Source organism: Pseudophryne corroboree, chromosome 7 (genome assembly GCF_028390025.1).
Source record: "Pseudophryne corroboree isolate aPseCor3 chromosome 7, aPseCor3.hap2, whole genome shotgun sequence".
Classification (NCBI taxonomy): Eukaryota; Metazoa; Chordata; class Amphibia; order Anura; family Myobatrachidae; genus Pseudophryne; species Pseudophryne corroboree.
In genome coordinates, this window is record NC_086450.1 from 514324741 (window position 1) to 514351265 (window position 26525).

Below are 26525 nucleotides of genomic sequence, written 5' to 3' on the forward strand. Positions count from 1 at the left end.
TTTCACTAAGAAGCTCAGGAGAGCCCCTAGTGTGCACCCTTCTCGTTCGGGCACAAAGATCTAACTGAGGCTTGGAGGAGGGTCATAGGGGGAGGAGCCAGTGCACACCAGATAATCCTAAAGCTTTCTTTAGATGTGCCCAGTCTCCTGCGGAGCCGCTATTCCCCATGGTCCTTACGGAGTCCCCAGCATCCACTTAGGACGTTAGAGAAAAATGTGGAAACAATGCAAAAAAAACTCCATAAAAATCTACTGACCTTTTATCAGTGTTAACCTAATGATTGTCGACCTAGACAATGGAATCCGCGCTGTGTTACCCCTCCAGCAACCGGCGCTGTGTTACCCCTCCCGGAACCGGCGCTGTGTTACCCCTCCCGGAGGCCACGCTGTGTTACCCCTCCCGGAGGCCGCGCTGTGTTACCCCTCCCGGAACCGGCGCTGTGTTACCCCTCCTGGAACCCGCGCTCTGATACCCCTCCCGGAGCCCGCGCTCTGATACCCCTCCCGGAGCCCGCGTTGTGTTGCCCCTCCCGGAACCGGCGCTGTGTTACCCCTCCCGGAACCCGCACTGTTACCCCTCCCGGAGCCCGCGCTCTGATACCCCTCCCGGAGCCCGCGCTGTGTTACCCCTCCCGGAACCGGCGCTGTGTTACCCCTCCCGGAACCGGCGCTGTGTTACCCCTCCCGGAACCGGCGCTGTGTTACCCCTCCCGGAACCGGCGCTGTGTTACCCCTCCCGGAACCGGCGCTGTGTTACCCCTCCCGGAACCGGCGCTCTGATACCCCTCCCGGAGCCCGCGCTCTGATACCCCTCCCGGAGCCCGCGCTGTGTTGCCCCTCCCGGAACCGGCGCTGTGTTAGCCCTCCCGGAATCCGCACTGTTACCCCTCCCGGAGCCCGCGCTCTGATACCCCTCCCGGAGCCCGCGCTGTGTTACCCCTCCCGGAACCGGCGCTGTGTTACCCCTCCCGGAACCGGCGCTGTGTTACCCCTCCCGGAACCGGCGCTGTGTTACCCCTCCCGGAACCGGCGCTGTGTTACCCCTCCCGGAACCGGCGCTGTGTTACCCCTCCCGGAACCGGCGCTGTGTTACTCCTCCCGGAACCGGCGCTGTTACCCCTCTCGGAACCCGCGCTGTTACCCCTCCCGAAACCGGCGCTGTGTTACCCCTCCCGGAACCGGCGCTGTGTTACCCCTCCCGGAACCCGCACTGTTACCCCTCCCGGAGCCCGCGCTCTGATACCCCTCCCGGAGCCTGCGCTGTTACCCCTCCCGGAACTGGCGCTGTGTTACCCCTCCCGGAACCGGCGCTGTGTTACCCCTCTCGGAACCCGCGATGTGTTACCCCTCTCGGAACCCGCGCTGTTACCCCTCCCGGAATCCGCACTGTTACCCCTCCCGGAACCCGCGCTCTGATACCCCTCCCGGAGCCCGCACTCGGATATCCCTCCCGGAGCCCGCGCTGTGTTGCCCCTCCTGGAACCCGTGCTATGGGGCAGATTTATTAAGCCGGGTGAAGTGATAAAGCGGAAGATAACGCTCCAGCCAATCAGCTCCTGTCATTTTTCAAACCCAGCCTGTAACATGGAAGTTAGGAGCGGACTGGCTGCTGCGTTATCACCTTCCACTTTATCACTTCACCAGGCTTAATAAATCTGCCCCTATGTTACCTCTGCTAGACGCTACACCCACGCTTGCCTGCTCCAGTACACATCCCTCATCGTTACCCTGAGTCCTGGGCGCTGACAATACGGGAACTCTCCTGTCTGACCGCTCTGCGGTTGTGCAGCCACATCTCTCAGATGACCGGGGTCAGGAACATGTTCCTCTCCACCAGGGGCAGGAATAGCCAGGAGGCTGCCAGACGTCTCCCGTAGATTGTACCAGTGTGTGCCAGCGGATCACCGAGCGGCTGTCACTACTTTCCCGGTGCAGCCATGGGGGAGTCACACCTGGGCGGTTGCTTGCCGCACACTGACACACGACACTCAGGTAAGGTTACAGTTGTGTAATGATTGAGGCGTGGGGTAAGAAGCGACAGTACAGATCATTCACACCAAATCCTCCCTTACAGTCTGTAATATTAAATATAATCCAGTTCCAGTCTCAGTGCAGGACAGGCCACAGACATCATACAGTGCATCATGCAGGACAAAGAACAATACAGGCAATGGTTCCATAACACATCCATCTGTCTAAGGGGCGGAGCAGTGCAGGGGAGCTCGGTGCAAGGGGCGGAGCAGTGCAGGGGAGCTCGGTGTAAGGGGCGGAGCAGTGCAGGGGAGCTAGGTGTAAGGGGCGGAGCAGTGCAGGGGAGCTAGGTGTAAGGGGCGGAGCAGTGCAGGGGAGCTCGGTGTAAGGGGCGGAGCAGTGCAGGGGAGCTCGGTGTAAGGGGTGGAGCAGTGCAGGGGAGCTCGGTGTAAGGGGCGGAGCAGTGAGAGGAGCTAGGTGTAAGGGGCGGAGCAGTGCAGGGGAGCTCGGTGTAATGGGCGGAGCAGTACAGGGGAGCTCGTGTAAGGGGCGGAGCAGTGCAGGGGAGCTCGGTGTAAGGGGCAGTGAGGGGGGCTCGGTGTAAGGGGCGGGGCAGTGAGGGGAGCTCAGTGTAAGGGGCGGGGCAGTGAGGGGAGCTCGGTGTAAAGGGCAGAGCAGTGCAGGGGAGCTCGGTGTAAGGGGCGGAGCAGTGCAGGGGAGCTCGGTGTAAGGGGCGGAGCAGTGCAGGGGAGCTCGGTGTAAGGGGCGGAGCAGTGAGGGGAGCTCGGTGTAAGGGGCGGAGCAGTGAGGGGAGCTCGGTGTAAGGGGCGGAGCAGTGAGGAGAGCTCGGTGTAAGAGGCGGAGCAGTGAGGGGGGCTCGGTGTAAGGGGGGCTCGGTGTAAGGGGCGGAGCAGTGAGGGGGGGCTCGGTGTAAGGGGCGGAGCAGTGAGGGGGGGCTCGGTGTAAGGGGAGGAGCAGTGAGGGGAGCTCGGTGTAAGGGGCGGAGCAGTGAGGGGGGGCTCGGTGTGAGGGGCGGAGCAGTGAGGGGGAGCTCGGTGTAAGGGGCGGAGCAGTGAGGGGAGCTCGGTGTAAGGGGCGGAGCAGTGAGGGGAGCTCGGTGTAAGGGGTGGAGCAGTGTGGGGAGCTCGGTGTAAGGGGCGGAGCAGTGTGGGGAGCTCAGTGTAAGGGGCGGAGCAGTAAGGGGAGCTCGGTGTAAAGGGCGGAGCAGTGAGGGGAGCTCGGTGTAAAGGGCGGAGCAGTGAGGGGAGCTCGGTGTAAGGGGCGGAGCAGTGAAGGGAAGCTCGGTGTAAGGGGCGGAGCAGTGAGGGGGGCTCGGTGTAAGGGGCGGAGCAGTAAGGGGGGCTCAGTGTAAGGGGCGGAGCAGTAAGGGGAGCACGGTGTAATAGGCGGAGCAGTAAGGAGCGGAGCAGTGAGTGGAGCTCGGTGTAAGGGGCGGTGCAGTGAGGGGAGCTCGGTGTAAGAGGCGGAGCAGTGAGGGGAGCTCGGTGTAAGGGGCGGAGCAGTGAGGGGAGCTCGGTGTAAGGGGCGGAGCAGTGAGGGGAGGAGCAGTAAGGGGAGCTCAGTGTAAGGGGCGATGCAGTGAGAGGAGCTAGGTGTAAGGGGCGGAGCAGTGAGGGGAGCTCGGTGTAAGGGGTGGAGCAGTGTGGGGAGCTTGGTGTAAGGGGCGGAGCAGTGTGGGGAGCTCAGTGTAAGGGGCGGAGCAGTAAGGGGAGCTCGGTGTAAAGGGCGGAGCAGTGAGGGGAGCTCGGTGTAAAGGGCGGAGCAGTGAGGGGAGCTCGGTGTAAGGGGCGGAGCAGTGAAGGGAAGGGGAGCTCGGTGTAAGGGGCGGAGCAGTGAGGGGGGCTCGGTGTAAGGGGCGGAGCAGTAAGGGGGGCTCAGTGTAAGGGGCGGAGCAGTAAGGGGAGCACGGTGTAATAGGCGGAGCAGTAAGGAGCGGAGCAGTGAGTGGAGCTCGGTGTAAGGGGCGGTGCAGTGAGGGGAGCTCGGTGTAAGAGGCGGAGCAGTGAGGGGAGCTCGGTGTATGGGGCGGAGCAGTGAGGGGAGCTCGGTGTAAGGGGCGGAGCAGTGAGGGGAGGAGCAGTAAGGGGAGCTCAGTGTAAGGGGCGATGCAGTGAGAGGAGCTAGGTGTAAGGGGCGGAGCAGTGAGGGGAGCTCGGTGTAAGGGGCGGAGCAGTGAGGGGAGCTCGGTGTAAGGGGCAGAGCAGTGAGGGGAGCTCAGAGTAAGGGTCGATGCAGTGAGAGGAGCTCGGTGTAAGGGGCGGAGCAGTGAGGGGAGCTCGGTGTAAGGGGCGGAGCAGTGAGGGGAGCTCAGAGTAAGGGTCGATGCAGTGAGAGGAGCTCGGTGTAAGGGGCGGAGCAGTGAGGGGAGCTCGGTGTAAGGGGCGGAGCAGTGAGGGGAGCTCGGTGTAAGGGGCGGAGCAGTGAGGGGAGCTCGGTGTAAGGGGCGGAGCAGTGAGGGGAGCTCGGTGTAAGGGGCGGAGCAGTGAGGGGAAAGGGAGCTCGGTGTAAGGGGCGGCGCAGTAAGGGGGGCTCAGTGTAAGGGGCGGAGCAGTAGGGGAGGAGCAGTAAGGGGAGCTCGGTGTAAGAGGCGGAGCAGTAAGGAGCGGAGCAGTGAGTGGAGCTCAGTGTAAGGGGCGATGCAGTGAGAGGAGCTAGGTGTAAGGGGCGGAGCAGTGAGGGGAGCTCGGTGTAAGGGGCGGAGCAGTGAGGGGAGCTCGGTGTAAGGGGCGGAGCAGTGAGGGGAGCTCGGTGTAAGGGGCGGAGCAGTGAAGGGAGCTCGGTGTAAGGGGCAGGGCACTGCAAGGTGCAGAACAGTATACATGTTAAAGCAGTGCAAGTACAGCCTCTGGGCACACAGCACACATTTCTCCTCGTAGACAGACATTTGTATGTACATATGTATATAAGATCCTTAATTTCCTATGCCCTGCAGAGCACGCAGCACGCTGCTGCTCTGCAGTGTTCTTCAATGACGCGGTTTCCAGGTAGCACAGTCTCTTATGAATACAGCACTCACAGATCATTACTTAAAAACAGAAAGTGATGCGACCAAAATATATACAGATAAACGTGACCCGTGAAATGCAGAGCGGAGACATGCGCGCAGCGAGGGGACACACCGCACGTGCCACGCCTTCAGGGGATGTAAACAATACAGTCTGTTCCTATGTGTAGTGCACGGTGGGCGTCTGCCCGCTGCACGCGTGACTGCGAGGGAATGGATGAGAGTACGCCACAAGGGGGGTCACATTCAGGGGGACCAAGCGCAGTCGGCGACTGGGAGGGGGTAAAAGTGCATTGGAGTGAGGGGCTTCCAGTTCTCGCTTCCTATGACAGTCTATGGAGAGGGTCTTCTTCCCATCCAGCAGCAACAGCTCAGCCACTGTCAGCTACGGCATGGGAGAGCCCCTTACAGGCCAGAATGTCAGGATATCCCAACGTAAGCACAAGTGATCCAGCCGGAGGTACAGCCAATACCAGTGCCCCGTGTGAGGTAACACTGATCCAGATTATATACAGGTCCTGTCTGGCATAAGACTATACAGTGACTGTCCACTAGGGGGATCCACTGTGTTCCTCAGGAGGAGGTGTGGTGGGCTGCCGCTCCAGTTTCAGCCTTTTGGGGAGGGTCTGCGGCAGGGGAAGACGCGTCTTTACGCCGGAAGGAGAACTTTCTCTCTCTCTTCTGTTTCTCCTTCTGGACGCGTTTCTCCTCCTTTTCTTTCTGCTTTTCTCGGTCTCTCTCCCGCTTCTGCTCGCGCTCCCTCTCCTCTCTCTCCTCTTTCTCTCTCTTCTTTTCCCGCTCCCGCTCCTCTCGCTTTTTATCTTTCTCCCTTTGCTTCTCCTTCCCCTTCTTGGCTGCCTCCTTGGGTGGTCCCAGGGGGGCATTATTGGAGGTGGGGGAAGGCAGCGCAGGGTGCAGACCCTCAGAGACCACCACGGACTCTGGCTTAGCAGTGACAGGAGGGATGGGGGGAGGGGATGGGCGCCGGAGGCTGGACAGACTCAGCCGGCTGCCGCTGAGGGTAGGATTTAGGCGCAGTCTCTCTTCATAGATCTGCCGGGCTCCGTGCATGCGACGCGAGGGGCGGTACTGCAGCTCCCCTCGGTTCTCTCGCCACTTGCGCAGTTGTGTGTTGCTTTCTCTCTCTATCAGAGCGTCAGTGACAGGGAGAGAACTCACCTGCAGGATACACACAGACAGGAGTCAGGAGAGAGAACAGAGCAAAGGATTCTGGGAAGGGCCAGACTGACGCTCACCTCAGGTAGCAGAACCTCCTCCTGCATGCAATGTACTGGAAGGCTCCGCAACTTCTCCATGGTCTCATACATCCCCTGGCAGCTCCGCAGCTTGTCCACCGAACCCAGAGTGTGCCGCAGCAACACCAAACCAACGCGGAAAACAATCTTCACCCCTACAACAAGAGATCAGTCAGTGACCCAGCCTCCCCTGCGTATACACCGACCCAGCCTCCCCTGCGTATACCACTGACCCAGCCTCCCCTGCGTATACACCGACCCAGCCTCCCCTGCGTATACCACTGACCCAGCCTCCCCTGCGTATACACCGACCCAGCCTCCCCTGCGTATACCACTGACCCAGCCTCCCCTGCGTATACCACTAACCCAGCCTCCCCTGCATATACCACCGACCCAGCCTCCCCTGCGCTGCGTATACCACCGACCCAGCCTCCACTGCACAGCGTATATCACTGACCCAGCCTCCCCTGTATATACCACCGACCCAGCCTCCCCTGCGTATACCACCGACCCAGCCTCCACTGCACAGCGTATATCACTGACCCAGCCTCCCCTGTATATACCACCGACCCAGCCTCCCCTACGTATACCACCAACACAGCCTCCCCTGCGCTGCGTATACCACCGACCCAGCCTCCCCTGCACTGCGTATACCACGACCCAGCCTCCCCTGCACTGCTTATACCACCGACCCAGCCTCCACTGCACTGCTTATTCCACGACCCAGCCTCCACTGCACTGCGTATACCACGACCCAGCCTCCCCTGCACTGCTTATACCACCGACCCAGCCTCCCCTGCACTGCTTATACCACCGACCCAGCCTCCCCTGCGCTGCGTATATCACTGTATATCACCGACCCAGCCTCCCCTGCGCTGCGTATATCACTGTATATCACCGACCCAGCCTCCCCTGCGCTGCGTATACCACCGACCCAGCCTCCCCTGCGTTGCATATACCACCGACCCAGCCTCCCCTGCGCTGCGTATACCACCGACCCAGCCTCCCCTGCGCTGCGTATACCACCGACCCAGCCTCCCCTGCGCTGCGTATACCGACCCAGCCTCTCCTGCGCTGCGTATACCACCGACCCAGCCTCCCCTGCGCTGCGTATATCACTGACCCAGCCTCCCCTGCGCTGCGTATACCACCGACCCAGCCTCCCCTGCGCTGCGTATACCGACCCAGCCTCCCCTGCGCTGCGTATACCACCGACCCAGCCTCCCCTGCGCTGCGTATACCACCGACCCAGCCTCCCCTGCGCTGCGTATACCGACCAAGCCTCCCCTGCGCTGCGTATACCAACCCAGCCTCCCCTGCGCTGCGTATACCACCGACCCAGCCTCCCCTGCGCTGCGTATATCACCGACCCAGCCTCCCCTGCGCTGCGTATATCACCGACCCAGCCTCCACTGTGCTGCGTATATCACCGACCCAGCCTCCCCTGCACTGCGTATATCACCGACCCAGCCTCCCCTGCACTGCGTATATATCGCGATCCAGCCTCCCCTGCACTGCGTATATCACTGACCCAGCCTCCCCTGCGCTGCGTATACCACCGACCCAGCCTCCCCTGCGCTGCGTATATCACCGACCCAGCCTCCCCTGCGCTGCGTATATCACTGACCCAGCCTCCCCTGCGCTGCGTATACCACCAACCCAGCCTCCCCTGCGCTGCGTATATCACTGACCCAGCCTCCCCTGCACTGCGTATATCACCGACCCAGCCTCCCCTGCGCTGCATATACCTCCGACCCAGCCTCCCCTGCGCTGCGTATACCACAGACCCAGCCTCCCCTGCGCTGCGTATACCACCGACCCAGCCTCCCTTGCGCTGCGTATACCTCCGACCCAGCCTCCCCTGCGCTGCGTATACCACCGACCCGACCTCCCCTGTGATGCGTATATCACTGACCCAGCCTCCCCTGCGCTGCGTATATCACTGACCCAGCCTCCCCTGCGCTGCGTATACCACCGACCCAGCCTCCCCTGCGCTGTGTATACCACCGACCCAGCCTCCCCTGCGTATACCACCGACCAAGCCTCCCCTGTGCTGCGTATATCGCCGACCCAGCCTCCCCAGCGCTGCGTATATCACCGACCCAGCCTCCACTGTGCTGCGTATATCACCGAACCAGCCTCCCCTGCACTGCGTATACCACCGACCCAGCCTCCCCTGCACTGCGGATATCACCGACCCAGCCTCCCCTGCACTGCGGATATCACCGACCCAACCTCCCCTGCGCTGCGTATACCACCGACCCAGCCTCCCCTGCGCTGCGTATATCACCGACCCAGCCTCCCCTGCGCTGCGTATATCACCGACCCAGCCTCCCCTGCGCTGCGTATATCACCGACCCAGTCTCCCCTGCGCTGCGTATACCACCGACCCAGCCTCCCCTGCGCTGCGTATACCACCGACCCAGCCTCCCCTGCGCTGCGTATACCACCGACCCAGCCTCCCCTGCACTGCGTATACCACCGACCCAGCCTCCACTGCACTGCGTATACCACCGACCCAGCCTCCACTGCACTGCTTATACCACCGACCCAGCCTCCACTGCACTGCTTATACCACCGACCCAGCCTCCACTGCACTGCGTATACCACCGACCCAGCCTCCCCTGCACTGAGTATACCACCGACCCAGCCTCCACTGCACTGCTTATACCACCGACCCAGCCTCCACTGCACTGCGTATACCACCGACCCAGCCTCCCCTGCGCTGCGTATACCACCGACCCAGCCTCCCCTGCACTGCGTATACCACCGACCCAGCCTCCCCTGCGCTGCGTATACCACCGACCCAGCCTCCCCTGCACTGCGTATACCACCAACCCAGCCTCCCCTGCACTGCGTATATCACCGACCCAGCCTCCACTGCACTGCGTATACCACCGACCCAGCCTCCACTGCACTGCGTATACCACCGACCCAGCCTCCACTGCACTGCTTATACCACCGACCCAGCCTCCACTGCACTGCGTATACCACCGACCCAGCCTCCCCTGCACTGAGTATACCACCGACCCAGCCTCCACTGCACTGCTTATACCACCGACCCAGCCTCCACTGCACTGCGTATACCACCGACCCAGCCTCCCCTGCACTGCGTATACCACCGACCCAGCCTCCCCTGCACTGCGTATACCACCGACCCAGCCTCCCCTGCGCTGCGTATACCACCGACCCAGCCTCCCCTGCACTGCGTATACCACCGACCCAGCCTCCACTACACTGCGTATACCACCGACCCAGCCTCCCCTGCACTGCGTATACCACCGACCCAGCCTCCCCTGCGCTGCGTATACCACCGACCCAGCCTCCACTACACTGCGTATACCACCGACCCAGCCTCCCCTGCACTGAGTATACCACCGACCCAGCCTCCACTGCACTGCTTATACCACCGACCCAGCCTCCACTACACTGCGTATACCACCGACCCAGCCTCCCCTGCGCTGCGTATATCACTGACCCAGCCTCCCCTGCACTGCATATACGTCAGGAACACATACCCTCACAGAAGAACATGTCCCAGACTCGCAGGACAGACGCCCAGGGTAATGTGCGGGAGAAGACACACATGAACCATTCCGTCATATACAGGATTGGATCAATCTTGAACTTCTTCAAATGCCTGTAAGCCATGGGGCAAACCCTGCGTAACAGGGCAAAGAAAATCTCCCCATCCAGTTGTATGGCTTCCTGGAAGGAGGAATAGTGTAAACCGAGGGTTACAGAGAGGGCAGGCGCACAGCACAATGGGAGGGAGAGAGAGAGGGCAGGGGCACAGCACAATGGGAGGGAGAGAGAGAGAGAGAGAGAGAGAGAGGGAGAGGGCAGGGGCACAGCACAAGGGGAGGGAGAGAGAGGGGGGGGGGGCACAGCACAAGGGGAGGGAGAGAGAGGGCAGGGGCACAGCACAAGGGGAGGGAGAGAGAGGGGGCAGGGGCACAGCACAAGGGGAGGGAGAGAGAGAGGGCAGGGGCACAGCACAAGGGGAGGGAGAGAGAGGGCAGGGGCACAGCACAAGGGGAGGGAGAGAGAGAGAGGGCAGGGGCACAGCACAAGGGGAGGGAGAGAGAGGGGGGGCACAGCACAAGGGGAGGGAGAGAGAGAGGGCAGGGGCACAGCACAAGGGAGGGAGAGAGAGGGGGGGCAGGGGCACAGCACAAGGGGAGGGAGAGAGAGAGGGGGGGCACAGCACAAGGGAGGGAGAGAGAGGGCAGGGGCACAGCACAAGGGAGGGAGAGAGAGAGAGGGCAGGGGCACAGCACAAGGGAGGGAGAGAGAGAGAGGGGGCCGGGGCACAGCACAAGGGGAGGGAGAGAGAGAGGGCAGGGGCACAGCACAAGGAGAGGGAGAGAGAGGGGGGGGCAGGGGCACAGCACAAGGAGAGGGAGAGAGAGGGGGGGCAGGGGCACAGCACAAGGGAGGGAGAGACAGAGGGCAGGGGCACAGCACAAGGGGAGGGAGAGAGAGAGGGCAGGGGCACAGCGCAAGGGGAGGGAGAGAGAGAGGGCAGGGGCACAGCACAAGGGGAGGGAGAGAGAGAGGGCAGGGGCACAGCACAAGGGGAGGGAGAGAGAGAGGGCAGGGGCACAGCACAAGGGGAGGGAGAGAGAGGGGGGGGCACAGCACAAGGGGAGGGAGGGAGAGAGAGGGGGCAGGGGCACAGCACAAGGGGAGGGAGAGAGAGAGGGCAGGGGCACAGCACAAGGGGAGGGAGAGAGAGAGGGCAGGGGCACAGCACAAGGGGAGGGAGAGAGAGAGGGCAGGGGCACAGCACAAGGAGAGGGAGAGAGAGGGGGGGCACAGCACAAGGGGAGGGAGAGAGAGAGGGGGGGCACAGCACAAGGGGAGGGAGAGAGAGAGGGGGGGCACAGCACAAGGGGAGGGAGAGAGAGAGGGGGGGCACAGCACAAGGGGAGGGAGAGAGGGGGGGCACAGCACAAGGGGAGGGAGAGAGAGGGGGGGTCACAGCACAAGGGGAGGGAGAGAGAGAGGGCAGGGGCACAGCACAAGGGGAGGGAGAAAGAGAGGGCAGGGGCACAGCACAAGGGGAGGGAGAGAGAGGGCAGGGGCACAGCACAAGGGGAGGGAGAGAGAGGGCAGGGGCACAGCACAAGGGGAGGGAAAGAGAGAGGGCAGGGGCACAGCACAAGGGGAGGGAGAGAGAGGGGGCAGGGGCACAGCACAAGGGGAGGGAGAGAGAGAGGGCAGGGGCACAGCACAAGGGGAGGGAGAGAGAGGGGGGGGGGCACAGCACAAGGGGAGGGAAAGAGGGTACAGGCGTACAGCACAAGGGGAGGGAGAGAGAGAGGGCAGGGGCACAGCACAAGGGGAGGGAGAGAGAGGGGGGGCAGGGGCACAGCACAAGGGGAGGGAGAGAGAGGGGGCAGGAGCACAGCACAAGGAGAGGGAAAGAGAGGGGGGCACAGCACAAGGGGAGGGAGAGAGAGGGCAGGGGCACAGCACAAGGGGAGGGAGAGAGAGAGAGGGCAGGGGCACAGCACAAGGGGAGGTAGAGAGAGAGAGAGGGCAGGGGCACAGCACAAGGTAAGGGAGAGAGAGAGGGAAGGGGCACAGCACAAGGGGAGGGAGAGAGGGGGGCAGGGGAACAGCACAAGGGGAGGGAGAGGGGGGAGGCAGGGGCACAGCACAAGGGGAGGGAGAGGGGGGCAGGGGAACAGCACAAGGGGAGGGAGAGGGGGGAGGCAGGGGCACAGCACAAGGGAGGGAGAGAGAGGGGGGGCACAGAACAAGGGGAGGGAGAGAGAGGGGGCCGGAGCACAGCACAAGGAGAGGGAGAGAGAGGGGGGGGCACAGCACAAGGGGAGGGAGAGAGAGGGCAGGGGCACAGCACAAGGGAGGGAGAGAGGGCAGGGGCACAGCACAAGGGGAGGGAGAGAGAGAGGGCAGGGGCACAGCACAAGGGGAGGGAGAGAGAGGGGGCAGGGGCACAGCACAAGGGGAGGGAGAGAGAGGGGGCAGGAGCACAGCACAAGGAGAGGGAAAGAGAGGGGGGCACAGCACAAGGGGAGGGAGAGAGAGGGCAGGGGCACAGCACAAGGGGAGGGAGAGAGAGGGGGGGGCAGGGGCACAGCACAAGGGGAGGGAGAGAGAGAGAGGGCAGGGGCACAGCACAAGGGGAGGGAGAGAGAGAGAGAGGGCAGGGGCACAGCACAAGGGGAGGGAGAGAGAGGGGGCAGGGGCAAAGCACAAGGAGAGGGAGAGAGAGGGGGGGCAGGGGCACAGCACAAGGGAGCGAGAGAGAGAGAGGGCAGGGGCACAGCACAAGGGGAGGGAGAGAGAGAGGGCAGGGGCACAGCACAAGGGGAGGGAGAGAGAGGGCAGGGGCACAGCACAAGGGGAGGGAGAGAGAGGGGGCAGGGGCACAGCACAAGGAGAGGGAGAGAGAGGGGGGGCAGGGGCACAGCACAAGGGAGGGAGAGAGAGAGGGCAGGGGCACAGCACAAGGGGAGGGAGAGAGAGAGGGCAGGGGCACAGCACAAGGAGAGGGAGAGAGAGGGGGGGGGCACAGCACAAGGGGAGGGAGAGAGAGGGGGGGCACAGCACAAGGGGAGGGAGAGAGAGAGAGGGGGCAGGGGCACAGCACAAGGGGAGAGAGAGAGGGGGCAGGGGCACAGCACAAGGGGAGGGAGAGAGAGAGGGCAGGGGCACAGCACAAGGAGAGGGAGAGAGAGGGGGGGCCCAGCACAAGGGGAGGGAGAGAGAGGGGGGGGCACAGCACAAGGGGAGGGAGAGAGAGGGGGGGGCACAGCACAAGGGGAGGGAGAGAGGGGGGGCACAGCACAAGGGGAGAGAGAGAGGGCAGGGGCACAGCACAAGGGGAGGGAGAGAGAGGGCAGGGGCACAGCACAAGGGGAGGGAGAGAGAGGGCAGGGGCACAGCACAAGGGGAGGGAGAGAGAGGGCAGGGGCACAGCACAAGGGGAGGGAAAGAGAGAGGGGGCAGGGGTACAGCACAAGGGGAGGGAGAGAGAGGGGGCAGGGGCACAGCACAAGGGGAGGGAGAGAGAGAGGGCAGGGGCACAGCACAAGGGGAGGGAGAGAGAGAGGGCAGGGGCACAGCACAAGGGGAGGGAGAGAGAGGGGGGGCACAGCACAAGGGGAGGGAAAGAGAGGGAACAGGCGCACAGCACAAGGGGAGGGAGAAAGAGGGAACAGGCGCACAGCACAAGGGGAGGGAGAGAGAGAGGGCAGGCGCACAGCACAAGGGGAGGGAGAGAGAGGGGGCAGGGGCACAGCACAAGGGGAGGGAGAGAGAGAGGGCAGGGGCACAGCACAAGGGGAGGGAGAGAGAGGGCAGGGGCACAGCACAAGGGGAGGGAGAGAGAGAGGGCAGAGGCACAGCACAAGGGGAGGGAGAGAGAGGGCAGGGGCACAGCACAAGGGGAGGGAGAGAGAGAGGGCAGGGGTACAGCACAAGGGGAGGGAAAGAGAGAGGGCAGGGGCACAGCACAAGGGGAGGGAGAGAGAGGGCAGGGGCACAGCACAAGGGGAGGGAGAGAGGGCAGGGGCACAGCACAAGGGGAGGGAGAGAGAGGGCAGGGGCACAGCACAAGGGGAGGGAGAGAGAGGGGGGGCAGGGGCACAGCACAAGGGGAGGGAGAGAGAGAGGGCAGGGGCACAGCACAAGGGGAGGGAGAGAGAGGGGGGGGCACAGCACAAGGGGAGGGAAAGAGAGGGAACAGGCGCACAGCACAAGGGGAGAGAGAGGGCAGGGGCACAGCACAAGGGGAGGGAGAGAGAGGGGGGGGGCACAGCACAAGGGGAGGGAAAGAGAGGGAACAGGCGCACAGCACAAGGGGAGGGAGAGAGAGGGCAGGCGCACAGCACAAGGGGAGGGAGAGAGAGAGGGCAGGGGCACAGCACAAGGGGAGGGAGAGAGAGGGGGGGCACAGCACAAGGGGAGGGAGAGAGAGGGGGGGCACAGCACAAGGGGAGGGAGAGAGAGAGGGGGGGGCACAGCACAAGGGGAGGGAGAGAGGGGGGGCACAGCACAAGGGGAGGGAGAGAGAGGGGGGGGGGCACAGCACAAGGGGAGGGAGAGAGAGGGCAGGGGCACAGCACAAGGGGAGGGAGAGAGAGGGCAGGGGCACAGCACAAGGGGAGGGAAAGAGAGAGAGGGCAGGGGCACAGCACAAGGGGAGGGAAAGAGAGAGAGGGCAGGGGCACAGCACAAGGGGAGGGAGAGAGAGGGGGCAGGGGCACAGCACAAGGGGAGGGAGAGAGAGAGGGCAGGGGCACAGCACAAGGGGAGGGAGAGAGAGAGGGCAGGGGCACAGCACAAGGGGAGGGAGAGAGAGAGGGCAGGGGCACAGCACAAGGGGAGGGAGAGAGAGAGGGCAGAGGAACAGCACAAGGGGAGGGAGAGAGAGGGGGCAGGGGCACATCACAAGGGGAGGGAGAGAGAGGGCAGGGGCACAGCACAAGGGGAGGGAGAGGGAGGGTGGGGGGCACAGTACAAGGGGAGGGAAAGAGAGGGAACAGGCGCACAGCACAAGGGGAGGGAGAGAGAGAGGGCAGGCGCACAGCACAAGGGGAGGGAGAGAGAGAGGGCAGGGGCACAGCACAAGGGTAGGGAGAGAGAGGGGGGGGCACAGCACAAGGGGAGGGAGAGAGAGGGGGGGAACAGCACAAGAGGAGGGAAAGAGAGGGAACAGGCGCACAGCACAAGGGGAGGGAGAGAGAGAGGGCAGGGGCACAGCACAAGGGGAGGGAGAGAGGGGGGGGGGCACAGCACAAGGGGAGGGAAAGAGAGGGAACAGGCGCACAGCACAAGGGGAGGGAGAGAGAGAGGGCAGGCGCACAGCACAAGGGGAGGGAGAGAGAGAGGGCAGGGGCACAGCACAAGGGGAGGGAGAGAGAGGGCAGGGGCACAGCACAAGGGGAGGGAGAGAGAGAGGGCAGGGGCACAGCACAAGGGGAGGGAGAGAGAGAGGGCAGGGGCACAGCACAAGGGGAGGGAGAGAGAGAGGGCAGAGGAACAGCACAAGGGGAGGGAGAGAGAGGGGGCAGGGGCACATCACAAGGGGAGGGAGAGAGAGGGCAGGGGCACAGCACAAGGGGAGGGAGAGAGAGGGGGGGGGCACAGCACAAGGGGAGGGAAAGAGAGGGAACAGGCGCACAGCACAAGGGGAGGGAGAGAGAGAGGGCAGGCGCACAGCACAAGGGGAGGGAGAGAGAGAGGGCAGGGGCACATCACAAGGGGAGGGAGAGAGAGGGCAGGGGCACAGCACAAGGGGAGGGAAAGAGAGGGAACAGGCGCACAGCACAAGGGGAGGGAGAGAGAGAGGGCAGGCGCACAGCACAAGGGGAGGGAGAGAGAGAGGGCAGGGGCACAGCACAAGGGGAGGGAGAGAGAGGGGGGGTACAGCACAAGGGGAGGGAGAGAGAGGGGGGGGAACAGCACAAGAGGAGGGAAAGAGGGAACAGGCGCACAGCACAAGGGGAGGGAGAGAGAGAGGGCAGGGGCACAGCACAAGGGGAGGGAGAGAGAGAGGGCAGGGGCACAGCACAAGGGGAGGGAGAGAGAGGGGGGGGGCACAGCACAAGGGGAGGGAAAGAGAGGGAACAGGCGCACAGCACAAGGGGAGGGAGAGAGAGAGGGCAGGCGCACAGCACAAGGGGAGGGAGAGAGAGAGGGCAGGGGCACAGCACAAGGGGAGGGAGAGGGCAGGGGCACAGCACAAGGGGAGGGAGAGAGAGAGGGCAGGGGCACAGCACAAGGGGAGGGAAAGAGAGAGAGGGCAGGGGTACAGCACAAGGGGAGGGAGAGAGAGGGGGCAGGGGCACAGCACAAGGGGAGGGAGAGAGAGAGGGCAGGGGCACAGCACAAGGGGAGGGAGAGAGAGGGCAGGGGCACAGCACAAGGGGAGGGAGAGAGAGGGCAGGGGCACAGCACAAGGGGAGGGAGAGAGAGAGGGCAGGGGCACAGCACAAGGGGAGGGAGAGAGAGGGCAGGGGCACAGCACAAGGAGAGGGAGAGAGAGGGGGAGGCAGGGGCACAGCACAAGGGGAGAGAGGGAGAGGGGGGGCAGGCGCACAGCACAAGGGGAGGGAGAGAGAGGGCAGGGGCACAGCACAAGGGGAAGGAGAGAGAGAGAGGGGCACAGCACAAGGGGAAGGAGAGAGAGAGAGGGGCACAGCACAAGGGAGGGAGAGAGGGGGGGCAGGGGCACAGCACAAGGGGAGGGAGAGAGAGAGGGCAGGGGCACAGCACAAGGGAGGGAGAGAGAGGGGGGGGCACAGCACAAGGGGAGGGAGAGAGAGGGGGGGCACAGCACAAGGGGAGGGAGAGAGAGGGGGCAGGAGCACAGCACAAGGAGAGGGAGAGAGGGGGGGCACAGCACAAGGGGAGGGAGAGAGAGGGCAGGGGCACAGCACAAGGGAGGGAGAGAGAGAGGGCAGGGGCACAGCACAAGGGGAGGGAGAGAGAGAGGGGGGGGGGGCACAGCACAAGGTAAGGGAGAGAGAGGGAAGGGGCACAGCACAAGGGGAGGGAGAGAGAGAGGGCAGGGGCACAGCACAAGGGAGGGAGAGAGAGGGGGGGGCACAGCACAAGGGGAGGGAGAGAGGGGGGGGGGGACAGCACAAGGGGAGGGAGAGAGAGGGGGCAGGAGCACAGCACAAGGAGAGGGAGAGAGGGGGGGGGCACAGCACAAGGGGAGGGAGAGAGAGGGCAGGGGCACAGCACAAGGGAGGGAGAGAGAGAGGGCAGGGGCACAGCACAAGGGGAGGGAGAGAGAGGGGGGGGCACAGCACAAGGAGAGGGAGAGAGAGGGGGGGGCACAGCACAAGGGGAGGGAGAGAGAGAGGGCAGGAGCACAGCACAAGGAGAGGGAGAGAGAGGGCAGGGGCACAGCACAAGGAGAGGGAGAGAGAGGGCAGGGGCACAGCACAAGGAGAGGGAGAGAGAGAGGGCAGGGGCACAGCACAAGGAGAGGGAGAGAGAGAGGGCAGGGGCACAGCACAAGGGGAGGGAGAGGGCAGGGGCACAGCACAAGGAGAGAGAGAGAGAGAGAGGGGGCAGGGGCACAGCACAAGGGGAGGGAGAGAGAGAGGGCAGGGGCACAGCACAAGGGGAGGGAGAGAGAGAGGGCAGGCGCACAGCACAAGGGGAGGGAGAGAGAGAGGGCAGGGGCACAGCACAAGGGGAGGGAGAGAGAGGGGGCAGGGGCACAGCACAAGGGGAGGGAGAGAGAGAGGGCAGGGGCACAGCACAAGGGGAGGGAGAGAGAGAGGGCAGAGGCACAGCACAAGGGGAGGGAGAGAGAGAGGGCAGGGGCACAGCACAAGGGGAGGGAGAGGACAGATGGAGTGCAGTCAGAGAACAGGACAGGGGGGGGGGCGTCAGAGAACAGGACAGAGGGGGGGGGGGTCAGGGAACAGGACAGAGGGGGGAGTGGTCAGGGAACAGGACAGAGTGGGGGGGTTAGGGAACAGGACAGAGTGGGGGGGGGGGGGGTTAGGGAACAGGACAGAGTGGGGGGGCCGTCAGGGAACAGGACAGAGTGGGGGGGGGGGGGGGGGGGTCAGGGAACAGGACAAAGTGGGGGGGGGGGGGTCAGGGAACAGGACAGAGTGGGGGGGGGGGTTAGGGAACAGGACAGAGGGGGGGGGGGTGTTAGGGAACAGGACAGAGGGGGGGGGGGGTGTTAGGGAACAGGACAGAGTGGGGGGCCGTCAGGGAACAGGACAGAGTGGGGGGGGGGGGGGGGGTCAGGGAACAGGACAGAGTGGGGGGGGGGGTCAGGGAACAGGACAGAGTGGGGGGGTCAGGGAACAGGACAGAGTGGGGGGGGGGGCATCACAGCACAGGACAGAGGGGGGGGGGTCAGGGAACAGGACAAAGGGGGGGTCAGGGTACAGGACAAAGGGGGGGGGGGGTCAGAGAACAGGACGAAGGGGGGGGGGGGGGGTCAGAGAACAGGACGAAGGGGGGGGGGGGGTCAGGGAACAGGACAGAGTGGGGGGGGGGTCAGGGAACAGGACAGAGTGGGGGGGGGGTCAGGGAACAGGACAGAGTGGGGGGGGCAGGGAACAGGACAGAGTGGGGAGGGGTCGGGGAACAGGACAGAGTGGGGGGGTGTCAGGGAACAGGACAGAGTGGGGGGGGGTCAGGGAACAGGACAGAGTGGGGGGGGGGTCAGAACAGGACAGAGGGGGGCGGTCAGAGAACAGGACAGAGGGGGGCGGTCAGAAAACAGGACAGAGGGGTGGCGGTCAGAGAATAGGACAGAGGGGGAGCGGTCAGAGAACAGGACAGAGGAGGGGGGGGGGGGGGCGGTCAGAGAACAGGACAGAGGAGGGGGGGGGCGGTCAGAGAACAGGATAGAGGAGGGGGGGGGCGGTCAGGGAACAGGACGGGGGGGGGGGGGGTCAGAGAACAGGACAGAGGAGGGGGCGGGGGCGGTCAGAGAACAGGACAGAGGGGGGGGCGGTCAGGAAACAGGACAGAGGAGGGGGGGGGGGGCGGTCAGAGAACAGGACAGAGGGGGGGGGGCGGTCAGAGAACAAGACAGAGGGGGGTGGTCAGAGAACAGGACAGAGGGGGGTGGTCAGAGAACAGGACAGAGGGGGGTGGTCAGAGAACAGGACAGAGGGGGGTGGTCAGAGAATAGGACAGAGGGGGGGGGGGCGGTCAGAGAACAGGACAGAGGGGGCGGGGCGGTCAGAGAACAGGACAGAGGGGGGGGGCGGTCAGAGAACAGGACAGAGGGAAGGAGGGGGCTGTCAGAGGGAAGCAGGGGGCGGTCAGAGAACAGGATAGAGGGGGGGGCGGTCAGAGAACAGGACAGAGGGGGCGGTCAGAGAACAGGACAGAGGGGGGGGGGCGGTCAGAGAACAAGACAGAGGGGACGGGGCGGTCAGAGAACAGGACAGAGGGGACGGGGCGGTCAGAGAATAGGAAAGGGGGGGGGCGTCAGAGAACAGGACAGAGGGGGGGGGGGGGGCGGTCAGAGAACAGGACAGAGGGGAGGGCGTCAGAGAACAGGACAGAGGGAGCGGGGCGGTCAGAGAACAGGACAGAGGGGGCGGGGCGGTCAGAGAACAGGACAGGGGGGGGGGGGTCAGAGAACAGGACAGAGGGAAGGAGGGGGCGGTCAGAGGGAAGGAGGGGGCGGTCAGAACAGGATAGAGGGGGGGGGCGGTCAGAGAACAGGACAGAGGGGACGGGGCGGTCAGAGAACAGGACAGAAGGGACGGGGCGGTCAGAGGACAGGACAGGGGGGGGGGGGGGCGTCAGAGAACAGGACAGAGGGGGGGGGGGGGCGGTCAGAGAACAGGACAGAGGGGAAGGGGGGGCGTCAGAGAACAGGACAGAGGGGGGGGGCGGCGTCAGAGAACAGGACAGAGGGGGGGGGGGTGTCAGGGAACAGCACAGAGGGGGGGGGGTCAGGGAACAGGACAGAGGGGGGGGGGGTCAGGGAACAGGACAGAGGGGGGGGGGCGTCAGAGAACAGGACAGAGGGGTGGTGTCAGGGAACAGGACAGGGGGGGGGGGGGTCAGGGAATAGGACAGAGGGGGGAGTGGTCAGGGAACAGGACAGAGGGGGGAGTGGTCAGGGAACAGGACAGAGTGGGGGGGGGTTAGGGAACAGGACAGAGTGGTGGAGGGGTCAGGGAACAGGACAGAGGGTGGGGGGGGGTCAGGGAACAGGACAGAGTGGGGGGGGGGGGTCAGAGAACAGGACAGAGGGGGGGGGGGGTCAGAGAACAGGACAGAGGGGGGGGGGGGCGTCAGAGAACAGGACAGAGGGGGAGGGTCAAAGAACATGACAGAGGGGGGGGGGGTCAGGGAACAGGACAAAGGGGGGGGGGTCAGGGTACAGGACAAAGGGGGGGGTCAGGGAACAGGACAAAGGGGGGGGGGTCAGGGTACAGGACAAAGGGGGGGGGTCAGAGAACAGGACGAAGGGGGTGGGTGGGTCAGGGAACAGGACAGAGTGGAGGGGGGTCAGGGAACAGGACAGAGTGGGGGGGGGGGGTCAGGGAACAGGACAGAGTGGGGGGGGGGTCAGAGATCAGGACAGAGGGGGGACAGGGGGGGGTCAGAGAACAGGACAGAGGGGGGGGGGGGCGTCAGAGAACAGGACAGAGGGGGAGGGTCAAAGAACATGACAGAGGGGGGGGGTCAGGGAACAGGACAAAGGGGGGGGGTCAGGGTACAGGACAAAGGGGGGGGGTCAGAGAACAGGACGAAGGGGGAGGGGAGGTCAGGGAACAGGACAGAGTGGGGGGGGGGGGGTCAGGGAACAGGACAGAGTGGGGGGCAGTCAGAGAACAGGACAGAGGGGGGCGGTCACAGAACAGGACAGAGGGGTGGCGGTCAGAGAACAGGACAGAGGGGGGCGGTCAGAGAACAGGACAGAGGAGGGGGGGGCGGTCAGAGAACAGGACAGAGGAGGGTGGGGCGGTCAGGGAACAGGACGGGGGGGGGGGGTCAGAGAACAGGACATAGGGGGGGGGGGCGGTCAGAGAACAGTACAGGGGGGGGGTGTCAGAGAACAGGACAGAGGGGGGGGGGGTGTCAGAGAACAGGACAGAGGGGGGGGGGGTGTCAGAGAACAGGACAGAGGGGGGGGGGAGGGGGGCGGTCAGAGAACAGGACAGAGGGGGGTGGTCAGAGAACAGGACAGAGGGGGGTGGTCAGAGTACAGGTCAGAGGGGGATGGTCAGAGAATAGGACAGAGGGGGGGGCGGTCAGAGAACAGGACAGAGGGGGGGGGGGGCGGTCAGAGAACAGGACAGGGGGGGCGGGGCGGTCAGAGAACAGGACAGAGGGGGGGGGGCGGTCAGAGAACAGGACAGAGGGGAGGGCGGTCAGAGAACAGGACAGAGGGGGCGGGGCGGTCAGAGAACAGGACAGAGGGGGCGGGGCGGTCAGAGAACAGGACAGAGGGGGCGGGGCGGTCAGAGAACAGGACAGAGGGGGCGGGGCGGTCAGAGAACAGGACAGAGGGGGCGGGGCGGTCAGAGAACAGGACAGAGGGGGCGGGGCGGTCAGAGAACAGGACAGAGGGGGCGGGGCGGTCAGAGAACAGGACAGAGAGGGGGGCGGTCAGAGAACAGGAGGGGGCTGTCAGAGGGAAGGAGGGGGCGGTCAGAGAACAGGATAGAGGGGGGGGCGGTCAGAGAACAGGACAGAGGGGGCGGGGCGGTCAGACAACAGGACAGAGGGGGGGGCGGTCAGAGAACAGGACAGAGGGGACGGGGCGGTCAGAGAACAGGACAGAGGGGGCGGGGCGGTCAGAGAATAGGACAGAGAGGGGGGGGGGGCGTCAGAGAACAGGACAGGGGGGGGGGGGGCAGTCAGAGAACAGGACAGAGGGGGCGGGGCGGTCAGAGAACAGGACAGAGGGGGCGGGGCGGTCAGAGAACAGGACAGAGGGGGCGGGGCGGTCAGAGAACAGGACAGAGGGGGCGGGGCGGTCAGAGAACAGGACAGAGGGGGCGGGGCGGTCAGAGAACAGGACAGAGGGGGCGGGGCGGTCAGAGAACAGGACAGAGGGGGCGGGGCGGTCAGAGAACAGGACAGAGGGGGCGGGGCGGTCAGAGAACAGGACAGAGGGAGTGGGGCGGTCAGAGAACAGGACAGAGGGAGCGGGGCGGTCAGAGAACAGGACAGAGGGGGCGGGGCGGTCAGAGAACAGGACAGGGGGGGGGGGGCGGTCAGAGAACAGGACAGAGGGAAGGAGGGGGCGGTCAGAGGGAAGGAGGGGGCGGTCAGAGAACAGGATAGAGGGGGTGGGGGGCGGTCAGAGAACAGGACAGAGGGGGCGGGGCGGTCAGAGAACAGGACAGAGGGGACGGGGCGGTCAGAGAACAGGACAGAGGGGACGGGGCGGTCAGAGAACAGGACAGAGGGGGGGGGGGGGCGGTAAGAGAACAGGATAGAGGGGAAGGGGGGGCGTCAGAGAACAGGACAGGGGGGGGGGCGCGGCGTCAGAGAACAGGACAGGGGGGGGGGGTATCAGGGAACAGGACAGAGGGGGGGGGGGGTTTCAGGGAACAGGACAGAGGGGGGGGGCGTCAGAGAACAGGACAGAGGGGGGGGGGCGTCAGAGAACAGGACAGAGGGGACGGGGCGGTCAGAGAACAGGACAGAGGGGGGGGGGGCGGTAAGAGAACAGGATAGAGGGGAAGGGGGGGCGTCAGAGAACAGGACAGGGGGGGGGGGCGCGGCGTCAGAGAACAGGACAGGGGGGGGGGGTATCAGGGAACAGGACAGAGGGGGGGGGGGGTTCAGGGAACAGGACAGAGGGGGGGGGCGTCAGAGAACAGGACAGAGGGGGGGGGGGGCGTCAGAGAACAGGACAGAGGGGGGGGGGGGTGTCAGGGAACAGGACAGGGGGGGGGGGGGTCAGGGAACAGGACAGAGGGGGGAGTGGTCAGGGAACAGGATAGAGGGGGGAGTGGTCAGGGAACAGGACAGAGTGGGGGGGTTAGGGAACAGGACAGAGTGGGGGGGGGGGGGTCAGGGAACAGGACAGAGTGGGGGGGGGGGGGTCAGAGAACAGGACAGGGGGGGGGTCAGAGAACAGGACAGAGGGGGGGGGTCAGAGAACAGGACAGAGGGGGGGGGGTCAGAGAACAGGACAGAGGGGGGGGGGGGGTCAGGGAACAGGACAAAGGGGGGGGGAGTCAGGGTACAGGACAAAGGGGGGGGGGGTCAGGGTACAGGACAAAGGGGGGGGGGTCAGAGAACAGGACGAAGGGGGTGGGAGGTCAGGGAACAGTACAGAGTGGGGGGGGCTCAGGGAACAGGACAGAGTGGGGGGGGGGCGTAAGAGAACGGGACAGGGAGGGGGTGGTCAGAGAACAGGACAGAGGGGGGGGGGGGGTATCAGAGAACAGGACAGAGGGGGAGCTCTCAGGCTGCAGACGGGTTACTTACCAGGCCGGCGCTATAATACCCCGGTAGATATTTGTCACAGATCTGGACCAGGCACCAGAAGGCTTGCTGTTGGATTACACAGAAATTTACATTCAGCAAAGAGGTAGTATGTGCACCTACCTACAGGTGACCCTCTGTTCCCCTATACACCTATAGCCACTGGCCGACAGAGGACAGATATCAAGAGACACAAAGGGGGGGATTCAATTGTTATATGGGCGCCCTGCGCGCGACGGAGCATTTCAATTGTTGCTGCGTTCAGGCACAAATATCGTGGCGCCCAAGTATTTGCGCTCTGCCCTCCTGAGGCGGCGGGTAATATAATGGGAAAAGAGCGGCTTTTTGCACATTTTCATTGTCGTGCCCAATGGATTAAACGGGTATAGACGCTTTACGCAGCTCAATCCGGTCTACTGGCCACAACCAGCGCAATAAGAAATGGCTGCCCAAAGCGGGAACAACATTGAAATTTAATCGCCCACATCTAAATAGACGGGCGGCGGAAGCACTTACACAACTGAATCGCCCCCAAACAGCTCAAATATAAATTATCTAGAAGTCAAACATGTAACAGACACAAATCCATATATGTGATAAGTGTCTCAAAGAAATGTCACTTTTACACACATCTACTGTAGGTGTGATATATGTGTGTATACCTAAGAGTCACTATTACACGCATCTGTGTGTGATATGTGTGTCTTACATAATAGTCACTATTACACACATCTAGGTGTGATATGTGTGTCTTACATAATAGTCACTATTACACGCATCTAGGTGTGATATGTGTGTCTTACATAATAGTCACTATTACACGCATCTGTGTGTGATATGTGTGTATTACATAATAGTCACTATTACACACATCTAGGTGTGATATGTGTGTCTTACATAATAGTCACTATTACACGCATCTAGGTGTGATATGTGTGTCTTACATAATAGTCACTATTACACACATCTAGGTGCGATATGTGTGTCTTACATAATAGTCACCATTACACGCATCGGGGTGTGATATATGTGTGTCCTACCTAATAGTCACCATTACACGCATCGGGGTGTGATATATGTGTGTCTTACCTAATAGTCACCATTACACGCACCTAGGTGTGATAAATGTGTGTCTTACCTAATAGTAACCATTACACGCATCGGGGTGTGATATATGTGTCTTACCTAATAGTCACCATTACACGCATCTAGGTGTGATAAATGTGTGTCTTACCTAATAGTCACTATTACACGCACCTAGGTGTGATAAATGTGTGTCTTACCTAATAGTCACTATTACACGCATCTAGGTGTGATATGTGTGTCTTACATAATAGTCACCATTACACGCATCTAGGTGTGATATGTGTGTCTTACATAATAGTCACTATTACACACATCTAGGTGTGATATGTGTGTCTTACATAATAGTCACCATTACACGCATCTAGGTGTGATATGTGTGTCTTACATAATAGTCACTATTACACACATCTAGGTGTGATATGTGTGTCTTACATATTAGTCACTATTACACACATCTAGGTGCGATATGTGTGTCTTACATAATAGTCACCATTACACGCATCGGGGTGTGATATATGTGTGTCTTACCTAATAGTCACCATTACACGCATCTAGGTGTGATATATGTGTGTCCTACCTAATAGTCACAATTACACGCATCTAGGTGTGATATATGTGCGTCCTACCTAATAGTCACTATTACACGCATCTAGGTGTGATATATGTGTGTCCTACCTAATAGTCACAATTACACGCATCTAGGTGTGATATATGTGTGTCCTACCTAATAGTCACCATTACACGCATCTAGGTGTGATATATGTGTGTCCTACCTAATAGTCACTATTACACGCATCTAGGTGTGATATATGTGTGTCTTACCTAATAGTCACCATTACACGCATCTAGGTGTGATATATGTGTGTCCTACCTAATAGTCACTATTACACGCATCTAGGTGTGATATATGTGTGTCCTACCTAATAGTCACCATTACACGCATCTAGGTGTGATATATGTGCGTCCTACCTAATAGTCACCATTACACGCACCTAGGTGTGATATATGTGTGTCCTACCTAATAGTCACTATTACACGCATCTAGGTGTGATATGTGTGTCCTACCTAATAGTCACCATTACACGCACCTAGGTGTGATATATGTGTGTCCTACCTAATAGTCACCATTACACGCACCTAGGTGTGATATATGTGTGTCCTACCTAATAGTCACCATTACACGCATCTAGGTGTGATATATGTGTGTCCTACCTAATAGTCACTATTACACGCATCTAGGTGTGATATGTGTGTCCTACCTAATAGTCACCATTACACGCATCTAGGTGTGATAAATGTGTGTCCTACCTAATAGTCACCATTACATGCATCTAGGTGTGATATATGTGTGTCCTACCTAATAGTCACCATTACACGCATCTAGGTGTGATATGTGTGTGTCCTACCTAATAGTCACCATTACACACATCTAGGTGTGATATATGTGTCCTACCTAATAGTCACCATTACATGCATCTAGGTGTGATATGTGTGTCCTACCTAATAGTCACCATTACACGCATCTAGGTGTGATATGTGTGTCCTACCTAATAGTCACCATTACATGCATCTAGGTGTGATATATGTGTGTCCTACCTAATAGTCACCATTACACGCATCTAGGTGTGATATGTGTGTCCTACCTAATAGTCACCATTACATGCATCTAGGTGTGATATGTGTGTCCTACCTAATAGTCACCATTACACGCGTCTAGGTGTGATATGTGTGTGTCCTACCTAATAGTCACCATTACACGCATCTAGGTGTGATATATGTGTGTATTACCTAATAGTCACTATTACACGCATCTAGGTGTGATATATGTGTGTCCTACCTAATAGTAACCATTACATGCATCGGGGTGTGATATGTGTGTCCTACCTAATAGTCACCATTACACGCACCTAGGTGTGATATATGTGTGTCCTACCTAATAGTCACCATTACACGCATCTAGGTGTGATATGTGTGTGTCCTACCTAATAGTCACTATTACACGCATCTAGGTGTGATATATGTGTGTCCTACCTAATAGTCACCATTACACGCACCTAGGTGTGATATATGTGTGTCCTACCTAATAGTCACTATTACACGCATCTAGGTGTGATATATGTGTGTCCTACCTAATAGTCACCATTACACGCATCTAGGTGTGATAAATGTGTGTCCTACCTAATAGTCACAATTACACGCACCTAGGTGTGATATATGTGTGTCCTACCTAATAGTCACCATTACACGCATCTAGGTGTGAT

At 61.7% G+C, this 26525-nt stretch overlaps 1 protein-coding gene across 1 annotated transcript in view; it reads right to left on the minus strand.

Annotated features, from left to right (window-relative positions):
• Positions 1 to 1993: 1993 nt before the first annotated feature.
• TBC1D10B (TBC1 domain family member 10B) overlaps positions 1994 to 26525 on the minus strand; it is a 95127-nt gene continuing 70595 nt past the window's right edge. The window contains exons 6-9 of the mRNA XM_063935483.1: positions 23182 to 23247; positions 9771 to 9960; positions 6253 to 6407; positions 1994 to 6175 (exon numbers count right to left, since the gene is read on the minus strand). Of these exons, the coding sequence (XP_063791553.1) occupies positions 5570 to 6175; positions 6253 to 6407; positions 9771 to 9960; positions 23182 to 23247 (1017 nt within the window). The 3' untranslated portion in view covers positions 1994 to 5569. The remainder of the gene's footprint in view (positions 6176 to 6252; positions 6408 to 9770; positions 9961 to 23181; positions 23248 to 26525) is intronic.